A 9,739-nucleotide genomic window follows, 5' to 3' on the forward strand; every position below is an offset into this window, starting at 1 on the left:
GGGTGGGTGGGTGGGTGGGAGAGGGTACAAAGACGGTTCTGACCAGGTCCCTAGCCTCTGAGAGCCTTCTCTGCCTGGGACAGCAGTGTAACCTGGTCCTGAATCAGGTGAGATGCTGCTAAGGTGTCCTGGAGGGATCAGCAGGATTCTGGGAGGAGGTGGCATTTGAGGAGGATTTGAGGCGGAGAGAGCCTTCCCCACTAGACCTCGGAGCTGGGCTTCTATAATGTGGACAGGGGCCGGTCACTGCAGCTTTAGGACAGGCAAGTGATATGTTGTGAGATCTTCTTCACGAAGACTGCCCTCATGGCACATGCAGGATGGGGAGGGTGACCCTGAGAGTCAGGAGACCTGGGGAGGCTGGAGGCCTGGCATGGCGATGGGGTCAGAGGAGAGGACACAGATCAGAGGATGGGGTGCACGGAACTGTCCAGACTTCACCCGTGTGTGGCTGGGCCTCAGCGCTGGGTGGTCCCATCAGCCTTACCACACCTTGGTCCCTTCTCCTCCGCTTGTCAGGACTGCAGGGGCAGGAAGAGCAGGCAATTTGGGCAGCTGCGGGCCAGGAGCAAGAAGCGAGCTGGCGACGTGCCCAGAGCATTTATCACGGTGTGAGCCCCTCCCAGGGCCCAGCCTCCACGGCCCACGGCCACCAAGTGGCAGGATTTGGGACACTGATTATCAGCCTCAGAGGCTGACACTTCCCCGCCAGGTCAGGCCCCGCCAGCCCTGCAGTGCTGGGGTCTCATCACCACTGAGATGCGTGGAGCGCTGCAGCCTGGAACCCCCTTGAGCTCTGTGCCTCTGGTTTCCTGGTGACCCCCTCAGCTCACCCTGATGCTCACCCCCGGCACTGACTGTTCCACTAGGGCCCAGCTGCTCTGTCTGCACCACAGCTGGAGGAGCCAAACAGGCAGGGACCGCAGGCCAAGTTTTAATCAGAAAACAACTGTCCCCAGCCGTTAGCAAATCATCAGCTCCGAGTGCCAGGACATCAGCTTGGGATTCTCGACCTGCCTCTCTTGGAGCCAGGGGTGCGCCGAGTCCCAGGAGACGTTTAGCTGTCAGCTGAACAAGATGTGTCTGCAGACAGAGATGGGCTGCTCACCCTGAGCGGGACTCAGGTACCCAGCAGCCATGGTGTGAACCCCAGGAGACTCCTTGGGATGCCCAGCTGGCTTGCAGGTGATCCAGAAGAGACACAGGAAGGACACCAACTCAGGACAGGTGTTCCCCCTTCCTCACAGCCCACAGAGATCAGAGATCATGAAACCCTCTTGTTTCACAGTCAGAGAAACTGATGCCAGCAAGAAGGGAACCCATGTACCAAGTCTGCTGGTCTCCGGACTTGAGCCCAAACTCTGGCTGGGACAGCTGTGTGACCTCGAGTATGGCCCTCAAATTCTCTGTACTTCCAGTTCTTTTGTGAACAATGGCAATTCTCCCACACCGGTCAGGGATGCTGGGGAACTAAATAATAGGTCCCCACGCCACCCCAATAAGTGCCCCCCTGGACACCATGCTTCTCTGCACACGGCAATCACACGGCTAGTAAACGGTAATGTCTATGGCCCCGGAGATTGTAAGCGTCCCAAGGGCAGGTCCTGGCATGTGGCAAGGGCTCTGAAAATGCTTCCTCTGTCATCTCTCAGCTCTAGGTCCCCATCCACAGAAAGCAGTCACCCTTGTGCAGCCTCCTGGTTCAACTCCATGGGGACCTCAGGAAACAACAGCATATCGTGGTGGGGACACGGAAGACAAGGGATGATGAGCTGGATAAAGGGATTCCACCCAAATGTGCCTGAGGCTTAAATAGCGCTCCTCAGCCTGTGTGTGTCCCTTCCCAGTGTCAGAGTGAGCAAGTCCCGATTTTACAGGTGAGGAGGGAGTTCCCTGGCAATCTCACGCTTTCACTGCTGTGGGCCTGGCCGGGTTCAATCCCTGGTCGGGGAACTAGATCCCACAAGCTGCGCAGCGCGGCCAAAAAAAAAAATTACAAGTGAGGCTCTGGGAGTTGCATGAGTTGCCCAAGCCTTGGCCTCTGGACCCTGGGCCCTCTCCCTGAGCTGCTGGTGCCCCGCCCTTGCAAACTAGTCTCCCGAGAATCCTGCACACATCCCAAGGCTCCGAACATGCCCATGTCTCCTCTTTGAGAATCAAGAATCATCTTCAGGACTCACAGCCCCCCCCCCTTTCTTTTTTTGGCCAGCACCCAGGCGGTGGCTGTGGTTGGGGCACCAGAGGAGCCACGGGCCAAGTGTGAACTGGAAGAGATTCCAGTTGACTTGAGGAGGGGGACAGAAAGGAGTTGGTGTGCGGACTGAGCCCTCGGTGACTTGGCAGAACTGGCTAGAGAGGCCCTGAGAAGGCCTGTCTTGGGACGTGTGGCCTGTGAGGTCCAGCTGGGCACTTGATGCATCTCATTTGGGGACACGCAGAGGAGCAGCCTCGGTCCCCCAGAATGTGCTCATCCATGAGGTTCACTGGTGTGGCCTGGACAAGGAGGGTGATAGCCCCCCGCCCTCGCTGTGATCAGTCAACAACCCTGGGACCCTTTAAGAGGGTTGTTAACCTGGAGCAGCATGGGGAGGACTCGAGTTCCATGCTTGGGTCCACATTCCAGGGGTCAGAATAGCCAAAGGCCACTGTATTAGTGGACTCAGGCTGCCATAACAATAAATCACAGACCAGGGGCTTAAACAGACATTGATTTTTCTCAAGGTCAATGTGCCATCCGGGTTGGTTCCTCCTGAGGCCTCTACTGCAGCTGAGCCCCTTCTTTCCGTGTCCTCATACGGCCTTTCCTCTGTGAGAAGTGGAGAGAGATCACTGGTGGCTCTTCCTTTTTTTTTTCTCTTTTTTTCCAGCCAGCCGTGCTGTGTGGCTTGTGGGATCTTAGTTCCCCGACCCAGGGCCCTCGGCAGTGAAAGCACAGAGTCCTAACCACTGGACCACCAGGGAAGTCCCTCTCTTCCCCTTCTTATAAGGCCACCAGTCATATCAGATTAGGGCTCCACCCTATGACCTTATTTAACCTTACCTTCCTAAAAGGTAATCTCTGAACAAGTCACACTGGGTGTTAGGGCTTCAACATGTGAATTTTAGGGACACAATTCAGTTCATAACTACCATGGAGCAGTGGAGTCTAGAAAACTCTGGGGGCCAGAAAGGAGCACAAGGAGGGTGTGGACAATGCCAGCTGGTGGAGGAGGAATTTACTACCCTCTAGTACCCCAGCATGTCACCACCTGGAGGCGGGGTTAGCATGAGATGGCATGGGTGGGCTGAGACTCAGAGGCTAGAGGCCAGCCTGCTGGGGTGGACAGGCTCCTGCAGCCGCTGCCCACTGACCAGGAGTCCCAGGAGTCTCTTCCCGGCCATCACCAGATGAAAGGGCCCTGCTTGGGAAATGCAGATCAGGAGTGCTTATCTAACGAAGAACACAGACAAAAGTCACAGATGCCGTAGCCTGTTCCAACTAACTTCTGATCGCCGCCCCAACATAGGAATCGTTATTTTCAGAAAATAGAAGAAACAGCAGCCATTCCCCTCTCCCCATTGCTTCTCCCTCCTTCTGGCCCAGTGGCAGTGGGGAGGCTGGGCTTATGGGGGCTGGGGAGCCCCAGAGGGAACCAGGGCAGTGCCACCCAGCAAGGCAGTTTTTAAGTGGTGGTTTTATTTAAACAAGCAGCTGCAGCATCTGTTTCCCTCTGCATGAGTCCCGGTTTCCCACGCTGGCCCTGGGGCCAGGCCTTGGGCTTGGGAGGCCCACCCCCAGGGGTCATTCAAGTCCTCGAGCCTTGGGGAAGCCCCACGTCTCGGGTGGCCACCATCCTGGTGCCCCCTCTTCCCGGGGCTGCTCAGCTGGCAGTGGCTCAGGACCTGAGCCCATGTAGACCATGCTCCTCGGGACCCTTTCTCGGCCAGAATCCCATTTGAACCTCCCCATCCCCAGCTGCTGGGCTCGTTTCCACCAAGTGACTGAAAACCCCGAGGGAGAGTTTCTGGTCAGGTCTGCCAGGTTCCGTCTACAAGAGGGGAACAGAAAGGAGTCGGTGTGTGGACTGAGCCCTTGGTGACTTGGCAGAACTGGCCAGAGAGGCCCTGAGAAGGCCTGTCTTGGGACATGTGGCCTATGAGGTCCGGCCAGGCACTTGGTGCATCTCATTTGGCGACATGCAGAGGAGCAGCCTCAGTCCCCCAAGCAGCTGGTTTCCTTCCCAACCCAGACACATCTGAGAGACACAGCAGGGCTCCATCTTCCAGGAAACTGTTTACATGGCTGCCTGTCTGTCATGCCCTGTCTGGCTTCCCACCCAGGGAGAGCTCGGGTGACGCAGGGCTCTCTCCCCTGGTCTGACAGCTCCCTCACCCAGAGGTGACTCTCAGGACCGATCCTGCCCATTGACCCATGGCAGCTGCTCTGGGAGGCCATTTGGGCCTCTTCAAGAGCTGGTGTGTCTGTCGCCCCCTCACTTTTTCTGTTTATTTTTCCGGAGCTGTTTGTGACAGCCCATCATTAGCTTCATCATGGAAAATGCTTCCGTTTAAGGCAGCTGGGGCATCCTTTTTTGGGGGGGGCGGGTATACAAGCTCTTCTGAGATTTCTACACAAAATCCTGCCCCCCTTTACCTGCCCAGGGTACGTGTGTGACGCTGGGCCTCGGCGCAGGGCCTGCTCAGCTGGCCATGTCCAGTCCAGCAGAAAGGGAGCCAGCCTATAGGGATCAAGACACCAAGATCCCAGCCTCTGTTCTTCAACCAACTCTGGGACACCGGGTGTGTGGGGAGGCCTTTGCGCACCTGTTTACCCACCTACCAAGTAAAGGGATTGGATTAAGAGGCCTCTGAGGGTCTTCGAGGTGTAAGACCTCAAATTCCATAGCAGTGAACGGTCTTGCTCCCTGGGCCATGCCACTGGCCTGGGCTTGGCTGGACACAGCCCCTGCTCTCAGGAACATGGGGACAGTCAGCTTGCCCCCCAAATCAACTCCTAGTAAGAGAGATGCAATGGGGCTTTTTCTTTTTTTGGAACAGATTTTCAAATAGGAAGGTAGGGATAGAGAGAGCTAAGTAGCCTTTTAAGGGCCAAATACTTGGAGGAGGGCCAGTGGCAGCCCATTCCTTATCAGCAAGGTGTCAGGTGGGCAGATGGCATGGTGTACATGAAGACCCTGGGGGAGCCTCGGGGTGATGGCTGACAGGCACCGAGCACAGCAATAGGGGTCCGAGTGGGTGTGGCCCTAGCTCGTCCCAAGCTGCATCAGCAGAGCCCACCTTGCACACCCCTCTCCACCTGGACGTGGCTTCCTTGTAAGCTGGGTGGCTTTTTCTGTGGGCAAGGCTGGTGACGGCTAAGAGTGACCCATGTCCCGTCTGCTGGCAACAGAAAGGCCGCACCTGGCAGCACCACCGGAAACCAGAGGCTGAGGGGCTCGTGCAGGGCTAGGCTCTGTGAGGCTGGAGCCCTCCCTGCCCCTGGGCTTGGCATGGCTGGTGTCCCCTCTGCCGTTCGTCCCAAACCAGACGGCCCCATGTTCAGCGGGGCGACTGCCTGTGGGCAAGTGGGCGCCCTAGGCCTGGGCTGTCCCCAGCAGTGCCCACTGCCCTCAGGGAGGCCTCCTGGACACCCACCCCTCCACACCACCTGCTTCTTCTTCCAGCTCCAATGCCCGCCCTCAGCCCCAACCCAGTGGCTCCGGGGATGCTCCCAGAGGCTCTGATCATGGTGTTTCCTTCTACTGCAGCCATCACCACTGACACAAGTCGTCTCGGGGAACTTTAATGAAAGTGGCAGCTGTCCTTTCCCCTGTGGTGGTACAGACATGGCCGAGCTCAAACTCAGACATGTGGCTGCGGGGAGACTGCCTGCCACCTGCAGCCTGAGGCTGGGCTGCCCTCTGCTCAGGCTCCAGACCCAGACCTAGGGCCCAGACGGCAAGGCATCACTTCTCATTGCCAAGTCCAGCGGCTGAGCCTTGTGGAAGGTCACGTCTGGCCTCCAGGTAATCACCTGCCCACTGGCTTTGCCGACCCTCAGGCCTGAGTGTCAAACGGACGACAGGGGCGCCCAGCGACCCAAAGCGACCACCACCACTGAGGCTCGGCAAAGGAGTGCTTTGACAGCGGAACAAGAAAGAGTGGTCATTCCATCACTAAACACCACGCATCCTACATAAATAAAAAGCAAATAGAGGAAGGAGATGGGGGGAGGGAACGAAAATTGGCACAGACACTGAGAGATTGCTTTCCAGTTTCAATGCGACAGATGCAAATCATGAGACTCCAGGGAAAAAGAAACCGGGGCCAGGTCTAGCTTTTCTAAGTAAAGTGTGTTCCCGCTGCAGGGCCAGACGGGGATGGGAAGCCAGGCCAGAAGAGGCCAGGGACTGGAGGCCCGGGAAACCCATGGATCCCAGAGACGTGCAAAGCACAGAGGACCCTGCTCCCCGCCCTCATCCCCCAGGATAGCAGCACGGCTTTAAAACGGTGGGTCTGCTCTCCTCACAAGAAAAAAGTACAACTAAATAAATACAGTATGCAGACTTAAGACCTTCGAGTGACTTCTTTTTCCGTCCCTGCCTCCGCAGGTCCGTGAGCAGAGGGTAGAGTTGGGGGGGCACGTGGCCCCGTGTGCCGTGACCTCGGGCAGGAGCTGCCCGCTGACACACCAGCTGAGCCTTCCCACCCCGCCAGGGACATGGGAAGGGTCCTGGACAGTGCTACCTGTTACTGGTCTAATCGCGTGACAAGCCAACGCCTTTTCCTGAGTCATGCCACCGCTTCCCTCCTCCGGTTCAGCTACATCCTCTCTTCCTGCAAGTCCAGCATGGAGGTTTCTTCTCTCCTCATCCCCATCCCTTTTTTGAAAAAAGTGATGCAATTCTTCACAGACTTGTTTCTTCAAAATACTTAGTGGTTTCCCCAGTTCTCTTTCCTCTAAGTCAGATGGTCGGGAGGGTTACCAGGCGCATCCTGGCATCCGCACAGGTGTGTGGAGCGTGGGGGGCTCTGTCCCTCCGCCTGCTTCGGGATGGGAGCCCCTACCCTCGGCCCAGCCTGCTCCTAATCCCCACGACCACCCCAATTCCAGATGCTCAGGAGACTTCAGAAGTGGCTCCTGATGGAAGCAGAGCTGGTGCTTAGAGGAAGACGAGATGCCACTGGGACATAGATTGTCCACAGAGTACATTCTAACATCTTATTAGGAATCTGAATCTGTTAGGAAAAAAATTAGAAACTATGTATAAAACTTAAAAATATTCAAGTATCAAAAGGCTATTCAGATCAAAGTTTAAAACAAGCTGTCGGTAAGCTGCCGCCGCCCAGAGGAAAACTTTACAAAAGTTTGCTGAGTGTGTGTAGCAAAGAGTGAGGAATGAAGCGATCTGTGGGGGAGCGGGACACGATTAGGGGAAGGGAGATTTGGGGGTAGATGGGCCACAGGCCGGAGGAGGCCAGAGATCAAGGCCTGTCTGAGCTGACGAGGAGAGTGCGTGCCCGGCGGGGCAGCCGGGATGGCGAACGGGATCGCTCTCCCTAGACAACCAGCCATAAAGTGCGCAGCCTGGGCCTCCCTCCCCTGGTGTCCGGTCCTGGACTTTACGCAGCTCCTCAGGGAGCTGCCTTCCAAGGGGCATGTGATCAGCAAAAACAAAGCAACAGGATAGAACAGGAAGAAGACCCATTTCTGCACAAATCCTTCTAGAAAGAAAGAAGAAAGGAGGTGAAAGGGGTCAAGCGCTACACAGTGTAGATTTTGCTTTTCAAACCCTGTTACAAACAGGAGTGGAATTTCTAAGTCTGGGAAATCGAAACGCCCCCACCCACGCTGGACAAGGGCCTGGCCCCTGGGCACGAAGCAGCAGCAGTATTTATTCAAGACACGATACCAAGGGAATCTGCTCCTGTTCCCTTCTCCCTGGAGAGGGTGCATCTCGACAGGCGATCCAGCAGAAATCTTTAAACTCTCATAAGTTAAATTCGTAAGAACCACTCCCTTTGCCTGGTCCCGCCCAGGCCCGTGACCGGAGACACGAGGGCTGGCTTGGGGCGCCCTCTGGTGGCGGCGTAGAAAACCACAGTCTGAGGCCAGCCCAGAGTTCCCAGGCCCCACCGGAGGTGGGCCTGGAACTGCCCAGGCCACTTGGCCTTTTGCCTTGGGTAGTTGTCTCTTGGCAGCAGCCTGGCCCTGGGGGGTGGCCTAATGACTCCTCTAGAAGGTTCGGTTCCTGCTCTGTGGACAGCCCGTTTCCCTAGGAGGTTCCCAGGCCGTTCTGCCGCCATTTTGGAGGTGGAGCTGGGCCTTCAGACTTCGGTGGAGAAGAGGATGCTCTGTCTCTTGCTGTCTGGGGCAGGAACGGCCTCCAGTTGCAGGAAGTACAGCAGCACCTGGACCTGCCGGGCAGAGCAGGAGGGGACAGCGGCTCAGAGACGAGGCCTTTCCAGCAGAGCCCCGAGGGCCCTGCTTGGTGACACAAGCCTCTCACAGCAAGAAATCTGGTTGCCCCTGAAGGACGGCCAGGTGGGGCGGACCCTGAGAAACCCCACGAAGGTACAGAGGAAAAAGCGGTGGCCTGGGTCCTCCCCACTCCTCCCTGCCTCGTGGCCCTGGACAAGTCCCTCTCTAAACCTTGGACACCCACCCTGCACAACTCGGTGGGAACCACCGGCAGGACGCAGGGAGGGGCAGACAGAGGCCTCCTGTGTCAGGCCGGGTGGCAAGGGCCATCGTACCTGGGACATGACCTCCAGGGACCAGCTGTCGGTCATGGAGATGGGTTGGCTGGGGTTGGTGGGGAGCTTGCTCTCCTTGTCTGAGGGCCGGAGCAGCGTGGGGCCGAACACCGTGGCGAGGTTGTGCAGGGACATCTTGTTCACTGTCTCCTTTTCTGCCACCCTGCGGAGGGCCGAGGCAGAAGAGCGGGTGCTGCTGTGACACCACCTTGAGGATGGAGGTGGGCGGGGACCCAGGCCACCCCGGGAGGAAGGGCTCAGCCCCAGCTGTGCAGAAAGCAGACCCCACCCTGGCTCTTCTGGGTCAGAGGGGCCCGGGATGAAGAGGGCTCGAGGCCACCAGGTGGAGGGGCCGGTTCTGGGATGGATGGGGGGCGGTGGTGGTGGTGATCCGAGTACACCACTCGCCGTGGCAGAGAGGGATGGGGCTGGCAGTGGCTCTGGTACCCAGAGGGGATAACCACAGACCAGGGCAGGTGTAGAGAGAAGGCCCTGGGTGCCGGGGAGTCTGACACCGGGGAGACAGCGGAGCACGGAGGACCCCCCCCCATTGCTGCCCTTGGGGGTCCTGGAGCCCTGAGCCTCCACATAGGAGCTGGGGTTACCTTTTCAGGTGGTCCAGAAGGAAGAGGAATGTCAGCAGGTTGGCTTCCGGGAGTGACAGCAGCAGGTTAAGCATGCAGCTCTCCTTTGCCACGGGGTCTGAGAGAGCTGTGGGGGGCGGGGGGCGGTTGCTTCTCAGGGTCACAAGCATGGGCTGGAGGCCTCTCCCAGGGCCCGTGTCGGAGGACACAGGACGGCTCAGGGCCGTCACCGTCCTGCCTCACAGCACTGGCCCCCACTGAGGACGCTGTGCTGGGAGCTGGGGTGGGGAGCTAGCCACCCTGGACGGCTTTTCTGAATCTCAAAGGGGTCAACGGCATCAAAGGGACCAGCAGCAGGAGGCGCCGGGCATCAGCTGCCCTCCTGGCACACTCGGCCGTTCCCGCCTCCTGTTCGGAAG

General features: G+C 57.9%; 1 protein-coding gene across 2 annotated transcripts in view; it reads right to left on the reverse strand.

Moving 5' to 3' along the window:
• Positions 1-8,161: 8,161 nt before the first annotated feature.
• The window catches only part of BCR (BCR activator of RhoGEF and GTPase), a 100,131-nt gene continuing 98,553 nt past the window's right edge, over positions 8,162-9,739 (reverse strand). The window contains exons 21-23 of one of the 2 annotated variants that reach the window (XM_007451044.1): positions 9,342-9,447; positions 8,737-8,899; positions 8,162-8,397 (exon numbers count right to left, since the gene is read on the reverse strand). In XM_007451044.1, coding sequence (XP_007451106.1) covers positions 8,308-8,397; positions 8,737-8,899; positions 9,342-9,447 — 359 coding nt within the window. In that variant the 3' untranslated portion in view covers positions 8,162-8,307. The remainder of the gene's footprint in view (positions 8,398-8,736; positions 8,900-9,341; positions 9,448-9,739) is intronic. The other variant, XM_007451043.1, reaches the window with a different exon arrangement.

Source organism: Lipotes vexillifer, unplaced genomic scaffold, assembly GCF_000442215.2.
Source record: "Lipotes vexillifer unplaced genomic scaffold, Lipotes_vexillifer_v1.1 scaffold1783, whole genome shotgun sequence".
Taxonomy (NCBI): Eukaryota; Metazoa; Chordata; class Mammalia; order Artiodactyla; family Lipotidae; genus Lipotes; species Lipotes vexillifer.